Source organism: Vidua chalybeata, chromosome 24, assembly GCF_026979565.1.
Source record: "Vidua chalybeata isolate OUT-0048 chromosome 24, bVidCha1 merged haplotype, whole genome shotgun sequence".
NCBI lineage: Eukaryota > Metazoa > Chordata > Aves > Passeriformes > Viduidae > Vidua > Vidua chalybeata.
This window is the reverse complement of record NC_071553.1, coordinates 4,670,159-4,684,883: the sequence shown is the minus strand read 5'-3', so window position 1 is coordinate 4,684,883 and position 14,725 is coordinate 4,670,159. Positions and strand designations below refer to the sequence as shown.

At 55.9% G+C, this 14,725-nt stretch overlaps 1 protein-coding gene across 1 annotated transcript; it reads right to left on the bottom strand.

Moving 5' to 3' along the window:
* Positions 1–1,724: 1,724 nt before the first annotated feature.
* On the bottom strand, positions 1,725–8,809 carry PGC (progastricsin). Its single transcript, XM_053964050.1, has 9 exons — positions 8,644–8,809; positions 7,525–7,678; positions 6,611–6,728; positions 4,965–5,083; positions 4,469–4,668; positions 3,858–3,980; positions 3,598–3,742; positions 2,929–3,027; positions 1,725–2,024 (listed from the first exon to the last, which is right to left on the bottom strand). Exons 1-9 carry the CDS (start codon positions 8,697–8,699, stop codon positions 1,872–1,874), a joined length of 1,167 nt encoding a protein of 388 aa, XP_053820025.1. The 5' UTR covers positions 8,700–8,809; the 3' UTR covers positions 1,725–1,871.
* Between the last annotated feature and the right edge of the window lie 5,916 nt (positions 8,810–14,725).

The following is a 14,725-nucleotide window of genomic DNA, read 5'->3' as shown; positions in this document are numbered from 1 at the left end:
CATCCTCACCCCCAGACCCCTCATCCTCACCTGCCCCCAGACCCACCTGAGGTCCCCTCCCGGAGCGGGGGGCACAGCAGGGCCAGTGCCAGCCCCCACATGTCCCCGGCGGTGGCGGTGGCCCGGGGGCAGCTCCGGGGCCGGGCCAGCTGGGCACGGCCAGCTCGGTGCCCAGCTCCTTCCCTCCTGCTGCCCTCAATCCCTGCTCCCACCCTCGGCTTTGTCCCCGCACACACCCGGGCCGATTTCCCCGCGGGATTTCCCTCCTCACGCAGCTCAGATCCCCAGCACAAACAGGGGACATCTGATAAGAAGCCAAACGCTGTCGTTATCACCCCGTTAAAGGAGTTTTTTTTCTCCCAGCTCCAACTTTCCGGAAAACAGAGGCACAACCACACACACCCTTTCCAGCAAATGGAAATTCCTGCTGCTGGGGTTCCGGGAATGTTCCAGGCGCCTGCAGACCTGCTGGCTGCTTCCATCCAAGCTTTTGGGCATGGAGCGATGCTTGGAATCTCCAGGAGCTCGGGAAATCCCCACGAGGTTCCGGGTCTGCCTTGGCCTGGGCAGGTCCTGCAGGGAGCAAAGGGGACAGCGAAGAGCAGCAGGGACACGGGCAGCCTTTGCCTGTCCCCTCCTGCCACCACCGCCCTGCTTCCAGCAGAACGTTCCCATTCCAGAGGGAAGAGGAGGAGGAGGAATGCCCTTCCCTGCTGTCCGCTCCCGCCTAATCTCCGCCTCAGCGCGCTCAGCCTGTGTCAATATTTTGACTCAAAGCTCGGAGCACTTTGTGTCCTTCCTGTGACAGAGCCGTGAACGCATCTGAGAGCCAGCTCGGCTGATAAAGAACTCCTAAAAAAACCCACTCTGGATGCTGGGAAAGAGCGGGGTCACCCAACCTCCCCCTGCCCGGGGTGCTCCCCATCCCCTTCGGCCACGCCTGCCCCCAGTTCCCGATATTCCAGTGCAGTTTTCCCAGGCTGAACGGCCACACTTCAGGGCTCAGGGGTCGTTTGGGTGTCGTGGCTCAGCTCACAGCCTCAGGATCCCGCTTGGATCCACCACAGGGCTTTGGCAAAGCTTTTCCAGCTGCAGGGAAGCTCAGGGGCTTCCCCTCTGAGGATTCCCGAGGGTTGGAGGTGGGGACTGCCCATCCCTGGGGCTTTACCCCAGGGCCTGGAGCTCATCCCAGCACTTACCTTGCTGGAGCAAGGAATTGTGAGCCACGGAGTGTTGTTTTGATTTTTAAAAGTGTTAAGTTTTTTTTAAATTTTTTTAAAGTCCTTTTAAAATGCTTTTTAGGTTTTTTTTTTAAGTCCTTTTAATGCTTTTTGACGTTTGCATATCTCTACTGGAGTTTTCACGTGCTGTTCATGCAAATAATGATTGTTTTGTATTCTTTTTTTTTGTGGGAGGAGAGAACTGATGGACTGTTGGTTTGACCAGTGTGGTTGACCAGAAATGATGATTGTTTTGTATTCTTTTTTTTTTGTGGGAGGAGAGAACTGATGGACTGTTGGCCTGACCAGTGTGGTTGGAGAGGTGGCAATTCCATCCTCCAATCCGCTGCCGCTTTTCGAATTCTACATATTGCGAGGCCAGAAATAAAATTAGCTCTTTTTCTCTTTTGAACTCACCAGGCTTCTGTGTACTCATTTCGTGTCCAACAGCGACAACGGAACCCCTCAGGCTGCTCCCAACGAACCCAGGAGCTCAGAGACCATTTGGGATGGGGGGGTTTATTCGCGACGGGATCCGCGGGCACGCGCTGACACACAAATCCCGAGGGACGGGGACGGAAAGGAGCAGAAAGGTCCCTGGGAATGCTGTGGCACTCCGTGGGCCGGGAGAGGGGCTGGAATTGGCTTCCTCTAGGCCGACGGGGCGAAGCCCACGCGGTCGTTGGCCATGTCGAAGGCGGTGTAATATTCCTTCAGGAAAACGTTTCCCAGGATCCAGAGGGGCTGCCCGTCCTGGGAGGGCAGGTAGGTGGCCTCGATGGCCAGGGTGCAGTAGCCATTGCTCTGGAGGGGGGGAAGAACGGGGGGTCAGCACCTCCAGCAGCACAGGGAGAGCATCGCTGCTGGCCACGGAGCTCCGGGCTCTTCCCGGGAATGCCTCGGGAATGCCCGGGATGTTCCCGGTGCCTCAGGAACACTCAGGATGTTCCCAGTGCCTCGGGAACTCTTGGGAATTCCCAGGATGTTCCTGGTGCCTCAGGAATTCCCAGGAGGTTTCCCATGCCTCAGGATGTTCCCGGTGCCTGGGGAACTCTCAGGAACTCTTGGGATGTTCCCAGTGCCCAGGGAACTCTTGGGAACTCTGGGATGTTCCCAGTGCCTGGGGAACTCTCAGGAATTCTCAGGATGTTCCTGGTGCCCGGGGAACTCTGGGGAACTCTTGGAATGTTCCCGGTGCCCAGGGATGTTCTCGGTGCCCGGGGAACTCTCGGGAACTCTCGGGATGTTCCTGGTGCCTGGGGATCTCTGGGGAACTCTCAGGATGTTCCCGGTGCCCGGGGAATTCTCAGGAACTCTGGGGATGTTCCCGGTGCCTGGGGAATTCTCAGGATGTTCCCGGTGCCCGGGGAACTCTCGGGAACTCTCGGGATGTTCCCGGTGCCCGGGGAACTCTCAGGAACTCTCAGGATGTTCCCGGTGCCCGGGGAACTCTCGGGAATTCTCAGGATGTTCCCGGTGCCCGGGGAACTCTCGGGAATTCTCAGGATGTTCCCGGTGCCCGGGGAACTCTCGGGAATTCTCAGGATGTTCCCGGTGCCCGGGGAACTCTCGGGAACTCTGGAGATGTTCCCGGTGCCTGGGGAATTCTCAGGATGTTCCCGGTGCCCGGGGAACTCTCAGGAACCCTGGGGATGTTCCCGGTGCCCGGGGAATTCTCGGGAACCCTCGGGATCAATCCCACACGTACGTTCAGGACGTAGGCGGACGGGGAGAGCGCGAGCCGAGCGCCGCCGATGCCGAAGGTGATGGGGGGCATGCTCTGCGTGTGGGCGCAGTCCACTGCGTACTGTGGGGACAGAGACACGGGGGGGTGGCAGGGAGGGGACAAAGGGTGACAAACACTCCCCCCCCCGGCAGCGCCACACCGCGGAATCGTGGCGTGGTTTGGGTGGGAAGGGAATTTAAAGGTCACCCGGTGCCACCTTCCACTGTCCCAGGGTGCTCCAGCCTGGCCTTGGACACTCCCAGGGATGGGGCAGCCGCAGCTGCTCTGGGAAATCCATCCCAGGGCCTCCCCCCCCTCACAGGGAGCAATTCCTTCCCCATATCAAACCGAAATTTCCTCTCTTTCAATCTGAACCCATCCCCCCCTTGTCCTGTCACTCCAGGCCTTTGTCCCAAGTCGCTCTCTGGCTTCCCTGTAGCCCCTTCAGATCCTGGAACGGGCTGTGAGGTTTCCACGCAATGTTCTCCTCTCCAGGCTGAACATCCCCACCTTTCTCAGCCTGATGTCACCCCTGCAGTCCCTTTTCCTGCAGGTGCCACATGAGTTTTGTGGGACCTGGCCTGAGCCCAGGGCTCTGAGTCCCGTGCAGGCTCCCCACTGCTCCAGACCCCCCAGAATCCCCACACTCACCCCATAGCTGGTCTCCTGGGCTCCCAGGGCCTCCAGGATGCTCTCTAGGTACTCCTGGGGCACGGTCAGCAGGAATGTGCCTGTGTCCACGATGGCCTGGCAGCCCTGGCTGCACCAGCTGGTCACTGAGTTCCCGATGGCAAACCTGGGAGGACAACGGGGACGAGGACGTGGCTGTGGGCACCCGCTGGCCCCCAAACCCAAAGCACCGAGCCTGCAAAGCAGCAGCTGAACCGGCCAGAGGTACAAACACCACTCACTCCTCAAGTGCCACCTGCCAGTAGAGCTTCTGTGTCACCGGCACCCACGCGATGTCCCCCTGGAAGAGCCGAGGGTCGACGCCCCCCAGGACGAGCTCTCCCCCGTACTCGTAGGTGGGCTGGCTGCGAAAAAACAGAGTCACAGCAGCGGAGATCGGGAAATCCGTGCGGCAAACGTGGGCTGGAGAGGGGTAAATCCCCAAGGAACCCTCATGGGGACAGGCAGGGCACACCAAGACATGCAGGCAGGGGACACCAGGATGTGTGGGCAGGGGGCACCAGGACATGTGGGCAGGGGACACCAGGATGTGCAGATGCAAGCAGGGGACACCAGGATGTGCAAGCAGGGGACATCAGGACGTGCAGACAGGGGACACCAGGATGTGTGGACACCAGGACATGCAGACAGGACACCAGGACATGCAGAGGACACCAGGACATGCAGACAGGGGACACCACGACACGTGGACACCAGGACATGCAGACAGGGGACACCACGACACGTGGACACCAGGACATGCAGACAGGGGACACCAGGACATGCAGACAGGACACCAGGACGTGCAGACAGGGGACACCAGGACATGCAGAGTGCCCTGAAAGGTTTTTACCGTGAGAAGTAAAAGCTGAAGACGGGCTCAGCCAGCTGGTTCTGCTCCAGCATCCCCCCCAGCGCCGAGGCCATGCCCCCCACTGCCAGCGAGGGGTAGGCCATGCCCAGGATGCCATCGAAATCCGCGAAGTAGAAAGGCTGGGTGGGCTCGTCCTGGCTGAGCCCAAACTCCTGCTGTGTGACAGTGATGCTCTGGATCTGCAGGGGAAGGGGATCCGAGGTCAGCCAGGCGAGCCTGAGGGGTGGCTGCTGCTCCAAAAGCACCAGGCAGAGGGGAAAATTGGGGAAAAACCCCCAGGATTTGGGTTAAAACCCAGCCAAAGGCCAGCTGGGGGACCGAGGGTGGCAGCAAACACTTCCCATCCGTTCTGCCAGGGTTTGTCCAAGTCGAGCTCAGGACACAAGATCGGCCCTAAGGTTCCTCCCGGGCTCATTCCGTGGGGACGCCCAGCCAGGAGGAGCAGGAGGGCAGGGCTGGCACGGGGGGCACTCACCCTGAGCGTGTCGGAGCCCAGCACGATGGTGACGGAGCCGCTGCCGTAGGACACGGTGCAGGACTGGCCACGGGGGGTGAAGGTGGCCGAGTCACTGGGCTTGAACTTGGCGTGGTTGACTGGGGGAGGGAGAAGAGGGAAAAGCCCTGGGCATGGGCTGCAGTGGGATTTCACTGCTGGGTACAATTCCCAGGGATCAGGTCTGTTTTTCAGTGGGATTTCACTGCTGGGTACAATTCCCAGGGGTCAGATCCTGTTCTGCAGTGGGATTTCACTGCTGGGTACAATTCCCAGGGATCAGGTCTGTTTTTCAGTGGGATTTCACTGCTGGGTACAATTCCCAGGGATCAGGTCCTGTTCTGCAGGGGGATTTCACTGCTGGGTGCTCCCTTGGGGTAACTCCCCGCTCCTGGGGATGGGGACGGGCTGCTCCTCTGTCCTGTTCTCCTTTGGGTTGTGGGGTTTGCATCCCAGCTTTGCCCGGATCCCTCCCCAGGTGATGCCTTAGGATTTTCGCTTTTATATTTTTCCTACATTTGTAATCCTGTAATTCTTTAGTGTATAACTCTAAACTCCATAAAGAGTTTAGCGAGCTGCCGGTTTCACATTTGCATCACAGGGGTCACAAGCACAAGGGCAAAGCCCTCACAGTGAAACCCCATCACTCTCCCACCCCGAGGGATGAGCTCTGCTGCGAGTGGGACGCCAAGTCCGCAATTCCCACTTTTCCTCTTCCCCCTGCCCGGCTGCAGATGCCCAGGGAGCGCCCCTGAGATTCCTGGGATGCCCAGGGAGCACCCCTGAGGTTCCTGCGATGGCTGTGGGGATTTGGGGGCTCTGAGATTTGCACCCCTGAGGTTCCTGGGATCCCCAGGGAGCACCCCTGAGATTCCTGGGATGCCAAAGGAGCACCCCTGAGGTTCCTGGGATGCTCAGAGAGCACCCCTGAGGTTCCTGAGATGCTCAGGGAGCACCCCTGAGATTCCTGGGATGCCCAGGGAGCACCCCTGAGATTCCTGGGATGGCTGTGGGGATTTGGGGGCTCTGAGATTTGCACCCCTGAGGTTCCTGGGATGCCCAGGGAGCACCCCTGAGGTTCCTGAGATGGCTATGGGAATTTGGGGGCTCTGAGATTTGCACCCCTGAGGTTCCTGAGATGGCTATGGGAATTTGGGGGCTCTGAGATTTGCACCCCTGAGGTTCCTGAGATGGCTGTGGGGATTTGGGGGCTCTGAGATTTGCACCCCTGAGGTTCCTGGGATGCTCAGGGAGCACCCCTGAGATTCCTGGGATGGCTGTGGGGATTTGGGGGCTCTGAGATTTGCACCCCTGAGGCTCCTGGGGTGGCTGTGGGGATTTGGGGGCTCTGAGCCTCCCAAGGAAGCACCAGCTACCCCAGATCAGCATCCCGGGGTCATTTTTGGTCTGGCACCGTGGTGTCCCCAGCGTGACAGGGGAAGGACGTGGAAGAACAGGGACAAGGACGTGGCTTTGGGCACCCACTGGCACCTAAACCCATCTTGGGGTGCTCTGGAACGCAGGGAGCCTCGAGCCCTGCAGTGCTGGCATAGCTGGTGCTAATTAGTGAGTACTAATTGCTCCCAGGAGCAGGAACAGCTCTGCTCACAGCATCCCGGGGTACTCACAGCAAGCAGGGCTCTGGCAGTCCGTGGAGGGCACCCACAGGTTGGAGGAGCCGGTGTCAAAGAGCACCAGAAACTTTTGGGGGGGCTCCCCGATGCTGATCTCCCCGAAGTAGGAGGACTGGAAAAAAACAAGGGAATCTCCACTGGCCACGGGCTCAGGCTCCCCCCTGGCATCCCCCAGCCAGGCAGGAGCAGGCTGAGCTCTCATCCTGCTTCTAACTCCCCCCAAAAAAATGAAATATTAAATAATTACTGTGGGTTTGTTTCATAGAGAAGAGCCTGGCTCTTTGTGGCTGGGGGTCAACTTCTTTGAAGTTCAAAGCAGAAGTTAAAAGAGTGGGGGAAAAGCAATTTAAGGGTGGGGGGGGAAGTAATTTAAGGGTGGGTAAAAAAGCAATCTATGAGTGGGGGAAAAAAATTAAAGGTGGGGAAAAAAGCAATTTAAGGGTTGGGGGGGAAGCAATTTAAAGGTGGGGGGAAAGCAATTTAAGGGTGGGGGAAAAAGCAACTTAAGAGTGGGGGAAAAAATTAAAGGTGGGGGAAAAAGCAATTTAAGGGCAGGTAAAAAAGCAACTTAAGAGTGGGGGGGGAAATTTAAAGGTGGGTAAAAAAGCAATTTAAGGGTGTGGGGAAAACAATTAAAGGGTGGGGGGAAAAACAATATAAGAGTGGGGGGAAAAGCAATTTAGAGGTGGGGAGAAAAGCAATTTAAGGGTGGGGGAAAAAGCAATTTAAGGGCGAGTAAAAAAGCAACTTTAGAGTAGGGGGGGAAACAATTTAAGGGTGGGGAAAAAAGCAATTTAAGGGTGGGGGGAAAAGCAGTTTCTCACTCCTGGAGGCTCAGGGGTGTCCAGGTTGCTGTGGCAGCTGGGAGGGAGGAAGGACAGGCAGGGAGGGGAGCGTGGGGCACTCACATCCAGGTGGTTGCTGATGGGCTCCCTGACCACGGAGCCCTGCCCGGGCTGGTATTTCTTCACCGGATCGTATTTAATGTGCTTCAGGAAATCATCCAGCACCCCAGCTGCCCTCATCTTGTCCCGGATGGACAGGCCTTTCTTCAGATTGATCCTGCACAGACAGAGACAAAACACAACAGAACACAGCAGGAAATAAGAAGATTTTCAGCATTTTCAAAGGCTCAGTTCTCTGGGCTCCTTTGAGACATGACAGGAGCTCTCCATGTCCTCAAGAACTGCTCTCCAGATCCCAGGATCTGCTCTCCACATCCTATGGAGCATCCCATGCTCTCCATGTCCCATGGAGCTCTCCACATCCCAGGAGCTGCTCTCCACATCCAGGAGCTCTCCATGCCCCAAAATCTCTCCATGTCCAGGATCTCTCCATGCCCCAGGATCTCTCCATGCTCAGGATCTCTCCATGCCCAGGATCTCTCCATGCCCCAGGATCTCTCCATGCCCAGGATCTCTCCATGTCCAAGATCTCTCCATGCCCAGGATCTCTCCATGTCCAGGATCTCTCCATGCCCCAGGATCTCTCCATGCTCAGGATCTCTCCATGCCCAGGATCTCTCCATGCCCAGGATCTCTCCATGCCCAGGATCTCTCCATGCCCCAGGAGCTCTCCATGCCCAGGATCTCTCCATGCCCCGGATCTCTCCACATTCCAGGATCTCTCCATGCCCCAGGATCTCTCCACATTCCAGGATCTCTCCATGCCCCAGGATTTCTCCATGCCCAGGATCTCTCCATGCCCAGGATCTCTCCATGCCCCGGATCTCTCCACATTCCAGGATCTCTCCATGCCCCAGGATCTCTCCATGCCCAGGATCTCTCCATGTCCAAGATCTCTCCATGCCCTGGATCTCTCCATGCCCCAGGATCTCTCCATGCCCCAGGATCTCTCCATGCCCCAGGAGCTCTCCACATTCCAGGATCTCTCCATGCCCAGGATCTCTCCATGCCCCAGGATCTCTCCATGCCCCCGGAGCTGCCCTGGGCTGTGACACCCGTGTGGTCTCCGCACTCCCAGTGGCTCCGCATCCCCCGCGCTCCGTTCTCCGCCCTCTCACCCACCTGACCGCCCCCTCCGCCAGCTGCAGACACGCCAGGACCACCGGGAGCCACTTCATGGTGCCGAGCAGCCGCGTCCAGCCCTCGGGAGGCGGCAGCAGCCGGGCACGGCCGCCCGGGCTCCCGCTTTTATCCCGGGAGGCAGCGCCGGCTCTGATGTGCCGACCTCCGCTTGCCATTGGCACCTCCCGAGCCCGGCCTCAAGGGCCGCTTTGTGCCTCGGGCCGCGAGGACCCTGCGGGATCGGCGCCCTCGGGGGCGAGATCAAAGGGCAGCGATGCGATAACGGGCAGCGCTTATCGGGGACGAGGGACCCGACGTCACCGCGCTGGGCCGGGGCTGCGCTCGCCAAAAGCTGAGCCAACCTTGCCCCAGCACAAAGGGACTCGCGGCTCTTGGCTCGGGAGGGAAAGGCTTTTGTCTGCCCTCCTTCCGCCGCTGGAGAGAGCGGGGATGGAGGCGGAGAGGACATGGGGCAAGGAGATGGAGCCCATCAGGTTCCTCCTTGCATTTCCTCCAGGATGATCTCCAGGTTCCTTCTCTGATTTCCTTCAGGATGGTCCCCAGTTCCTTCTCTTGCTTTTTCCAGGATGGTCCCCAGGTTCCTTCTCATTTCCTCCAAGATGGTCCCAGGTTCCTTCTCTTGTTTCCTCCAAGGTGGTCTCCAGGTTTCTTCTCTTGCTTTTTCCAGGATGGTCCCAGTTTCCTTCTCTCATTCCCCCAGGATGGTCCCAGTTTCCTTCCCTCATTCCCCCAGGATGGTCCCAGTTTCCTTCTCTCATTTCCTCCAGGATGGTCCCAGGTTCCATCTCTTGTTTTCTCCAAGGTGGTCTCCAGGTTTCTTCTCTTGCTTTTTCCAGGATGGTCCCAGTTTCCTTCTCTCATTCCCCCAGGATGGTCCCAGTTTCCTTCTCTCATTTCCTCCAAGGTGGTCCCCAGGTTCCCTCCCTGGTTTGCTCTGAGGTGCTCCCCAGAGCTGTCCTGCCTTCTCCTCTTCATCAGCACCCCAGACCTTCACTCCAGGACATGAGCTCGTTTCCATGCCCTACCTGCTCCTGCTTTCACTATTTGGACAGAAATCCCCCAATTTCCCCATTCATTGGTTTATTTTGTGGCGCACACGATTCCCTCCCCATCCCATATCCAGGCAGGTGCTGTAACCCCCAGGAAGGTTCAACCCTCAGGGTTTAACCCACACTCCACATCCTCCCACCAGCCCAGAAAGTCAGAAAATTCCTTGTTGGCTTTTTTTTTCCCGTGAAAACAAAAAACCACAAGCACACACTTCCCAAATTGCCAACAAGCACCCAAACCAACCAAAACATTCTGAATTATAACCCAAGTACTCGTTAGAAAATGGACCATATGGGTTCAGTCACAATCTAAATCTTTTCTAGCAAACAAACCAAAGCTTTTTTGGTGATAACCAAACTATTTTCTGGCAAAAGGGGCTGTTACCCAGATGTTTTCCAGAGCTCCTCCAGGACTGCTTGCATCCCAAATCCAAGCGAGACAGCTCTTGGAAAAACACTTTCTCCATCGCGGCAGTGCTGTCGCTGCTCATCCCGTGCCAGCACGGGTTCCCTTCCCTCGGGAGCACCGAGTGTGTGTCCCTCTGCTGTCCTGAGCTGGGGGTGTGAGTTCTATTAATCTGTCAGAGCTGGGGCAGTTCTCCTCTGCTCATTGGGCAGTTCTCTTTCTCTCTTCCACAGCCAATCCTCCCTCCAGGATATCTCTGCTGTTAATGAACCATTAATTATTAATTATCTTCTGCTCAGGGCCAGTGAGCGTCCCTGCATGGCTGAGAAAATTCCATCATCCCATGGGGAGAGGCTCTGCCCAGGGGAGGAGCCAAGCATTCCTACCTGGATACAATCTGAGGCTTTGGGACACCACAGCAGCCTTTGCCCACTGCATTCCCAGGGGAGCAGCTTTCTGCCCCACTGCATTCCCAGAGGAGCAGCTTTGTGCCCCACTGCATTCCCAGAGGAGCAGCTTTCTGCCCCACTGCATTCCCAGAGGGAGCCCAGGCCCATCTCCAGCAGCCCTGGAGCTCCAGAGGAAAACTCCAGCCTTGTCCAGGATCCTGCTCCAGCAGAAGCACAGCTGGCACTGCAGGAGGGCTGAGCCCCCATGGAATGGCACTGCTGCCACCTCCCTGACCCACAGCCTGCCAGGGCCTGCTCTGACTCTGCCAGTGTTTGTTTTTTGGTTGTTTTTTTTTTTGTACTATTGCATTTGTATTTTTAATTTTCCCTAATAAAGAACTGTTATTCCTATTCCCATATCTTTGCCTGAGAGCCCCTTAATTTCAAAATGATAACAATTCCGAGGGCGGGAGGTTTACATTTTCCATTTCAGGGGAGGCTCCTGCCTTCCTCGGCAGCCACCTGGCTTTTCAAACCCAGACAGCTGCGTATCGAGGCTGTCACAGAGCAGCCGCGGTGTTTGCAGCAGCACTGGCAGGAAGATCGGGTTCTGGAGATCGGATAAAAAATTGGATTCTGGCGGGAAGCGCAGCGCGGTTATCGGAACGTCAACAGAGCGCCCGCTCTGGGCATGGGCCCGTGGGGCACGGGGGCAAGGTGCCCTCTGCAGAGATCATCCCACTTTTTGGCACCTCCTGACCCAAAGTGGGGCAGGTGAAACATAAACTTTAAGGGATTTAGAGATTTTAGAGGAGCTAAGATTTTAGTTAGAGATAAGCCTTACTGGAGTTAATTAAAATAAAAGGACTCTGTAAGGAGGCCTTGATGAAGTTAAGAGTTAGTAGTTAACTAATAATTGATTGCTTGTCAACACAGTGTTTAGTTAGCTGGTTTATAATGAAGAATACAGAAACTGACAAACAGCTTTTAGGAACATGAGACAATTGTGGGCCTCCTCTGCTCTGAAACCAACTGAAGACAAGGAATGGGAGTTCTACCAAGGTTCATTTGTCATATTTGCATTGAAAAGGTAGGAAGGGCAGAATGAGGAAGACTTAATTTACTTCCTCATTTTGGGACCCCTCCCCACGAAAGGGACCACCGACCCATTTCAAGGAACAAACTGCGCATGCTTAACAGCTTTTGGAATGATTAGCATACGGAGCAAGGAATGGGATGTACCAGAATGATGAATATGTATTTGTATTTTGGATATTCAGTTCTGGTGTGGATAAAAGGACTCTGTAATCATTGGAAAGGTGCAGTGTGGATTTGGGAGCTGTCCCGCACGCTGCCCGGCGCCGCAATGAACATACACTTTCTGACTTTAAACTGTTAGAGAGTTTTTGTCCGTCACAGATGGATATCGGTGCTAGATCAATATCCATATTTCTTTAATAAATCACAGGGCTGAGGGAGCTGCTCCAGCAGGAATTACGGATTTAGGGTTTCCAGCAGCAGAGATCCGGCAATCCCGCACGGAGCGGGGATCGCGCAGCCAGGATTTCCCTCGGGGCCAGGCTCTGGGCATTCCCTCTGCTTTGCTTTCAGTTTCTCTTCTCTGTTGGTTTGGTGGCCCAGCTCCAGCTCAGGGAATTCCATCTCTCCACCTCCTTTCCCGGGATTCTGCAGTGGGTGAGCCCAGCACTCCAGAGCAGCCCCTGGAACCTGGAGCAGGGGAGGTTCTGTGGAGAACTCACGGCCCCTTCCAGGACCTGGAGGGGCTGCAAGGACCTGTAGAGGGGCTGTCCACCAGGAACTGGAGTGAGGGGACAAGGGGGAACGGATTCAGGCTGAAAGAGAGGAAATTTAGGTTGGATATTAGGAAGGAATTTTTCCCTGTGAGGGTGGGGAGGGGCTGGTGGAATTCTCAGAGAAGCTGTGGCTGCCCCTGGATCCCTGGAAGTGTCCCAGGCCAGGCTGGATGGGGCTTGGAGCAATCTGGGATAGTGGGAGGTGTCACTGCCCATGGCAGGGGTGGAACGAGATGATTTTTAAGTTTCTTCCAACCCAAACCAGTCTGGGATTCTCTGCCCCCGGAGCAGCTGTGTTTATGAACCCACACAAGCACTCGGATCCTTCATGAGCTGCTTTTAGTGTTTTGTTTCCAAAACAGAGGTCACAGTACACAGGAACAGCTTCCATCACATCAAAATAAAAGATTCCTCTTTTTCCTGTGAGCAAAAGATGGGTAAATAAACTGTAAACACATGGTTGGCCTCCAGGTCAGGCATTTAAATCCCCAAACCAGGTGAGGATCAGCCACTTCCTGATGATCAAAACCTAAAGGGGGCTCTAAGGGAGCTGGGAGAGGGATTTTGGACAAGGGGATGGAGAGACAGGACGAAGGAAATGGCCTCAAACTGACAGAGGGGAAGCAGCACCAGGAACTGCCTTGCAAAGGTCTCCCCACGGGTCACCAGCCAGGACAACCATCCCATTCCATTTATTCTGTTCAGTTCCACACTTCAAGGCGAACCAGGAGCCGTCCTCAGGTCACAGAGCTGTTCTTCAGATTTCCCTGCCTGGATTTCCCTGGGAATAACCCAAAGGAACAATTGCGCAGCAACCCCTGGCTCAGAACAGCTCAGCCCCCAGAGCACCTTTGCTTCTCTGCCACATCAGAAATGTTCCGTGGCCAAGGCACCAGCACAGGTGACAATGACAGGAGGAGCTGGAGGTGACACTGAAGCATCTGGGCCTTTCGGGTGGAAAAATCCCATTCACTTAGGGAAGGAAAACAAATTAGATGCCATCTTTACAGTGAACCTTTTCCATCCCCTGGCCTGTAATTGCCGACTTCAAAGCTGCCAGGGCTCTCACTAATGAATTCACCTCCAGCAACAGGAGCCCAAACCTGTTCTGCTGCCTCTGAGCAGCACTTCCAGACCAGCCAAGTTTGGGGGAAAGACAAAATTCCCAGAAAGACTGAGGGCAGCCCTCCCAGGGGCTGGAATTAGGAAATGGGTTCATTAACAACCATTCATTAATGACCCTCCGCTTGAGAGGGCTGAGCAGCATCACACAGAGAGACAATGAGAAACCAGGGAGCTGGAAATGGCACCCCTGGTTTGGTTTTTCTGTCAGTAAACATCACAGCTGAGGTAAGAAAAACAAGGATTCCTCAGAAATAACAAACACATCCGAGTCTCTGCAGAAATATTGATCCTTTAACCTTCACCACCTCCCCTCTGCCCTCCCTGTAAGGCAGGCAGAGCTCACAGGGATTCCAGCCTCCTTCCCCGAGGGAAAAGCAAGCGCCTGAAATGGGTTAGAAGAGAAAAAAACCCTCCCACACAAGACAGTGGAGCACCGGAGGGAACAGAGAGGCTCTGTTCCCATCAGCAGGTTCTTGGGAAGAGGGCAAGATGTGTCTGTGCATTCACCAGGGAGGAAATACTGGGGGGAGAAATCTGATGGATTAACTCAGACTCGAACAAGAGCCACTTAAAAAGGTCACGGCAGTGCCGTTCCCTCTGCTCAGCCCATGGCTGCTCACGAGACATCCCGAAATCACAATTCCAGCTGGAGGAAGGAGCCCAGCAAGGCCAGGTCAGTGCCCAGTGGGGCCGCACAGAGCCAGTCCCCAGCCAAGCTCTGGAACCTCCAGCCCAGCTCCCAGCCCCAGGGCTCAGCACCACCCAAATTTCACCTCATTTTGCTGCCTAAACCCTTTTTGAGAGCCAAAATCTCGGCAAACATTTCACTGAAGCAGCTCCTTCCTCAGTTTTCCAGCTGCCAGAACACCAAGCTGAACCACCTGAGCTTGGAACAGAGAGGAGGAGAGCTCAGAGCGTCCCCCCAGCTTCAGGGACAAACTCCAGAGCAGGTTTGGGATGGTTTCTCCTACCCAGCCGTTCCAGCTGGGTGCCCAGAGTCCAGGATGGATCCCTGAAACCCCAAGGCAGATTTATGGATGCATCCACCAAGGGTGGGGATTCTGCTGTGGAGTGGGAGGATATTCCACGGCTGGAGGGATCACCGGGTGTCCCAGTCCAGTTTGCCATCCAAGCCAGCAGCACCTGCTGCTGTGCATCCACGGGGAAAGCCCAGCAGAAGGTGTCAGACCCAAAGGAAAATCCATAAAATCCACCTTTACAAGGGCACAACAGATTGGGGAAACATTCCCAACCCAAATAAAACAGCCACAGGGAAAA

Coding starts and splice junctions, on each gene's coding strand:
- PGC (XM_053964050.1), bottom strand. CDS start 8,699: ATGAAGTGGCTCCCGGTGGTCCTGGCGTGTCTGCAGCTGGCGGAGGGG. Junction 4,669..4,964: donor TGGGCTCCGACACGCTCAGG/GTGAGTGCCCCC, acceptor CTTCCCCTGCAG/ATCCAGAGCATCACTGTCAC. Junction 3,981..4,468: donor TTCAGCTTTTACTTCTCACG/GTAAAAACCTTT, acceptor GTTTTTTCGCAG/CCAGCCCACCTACGAGTACG.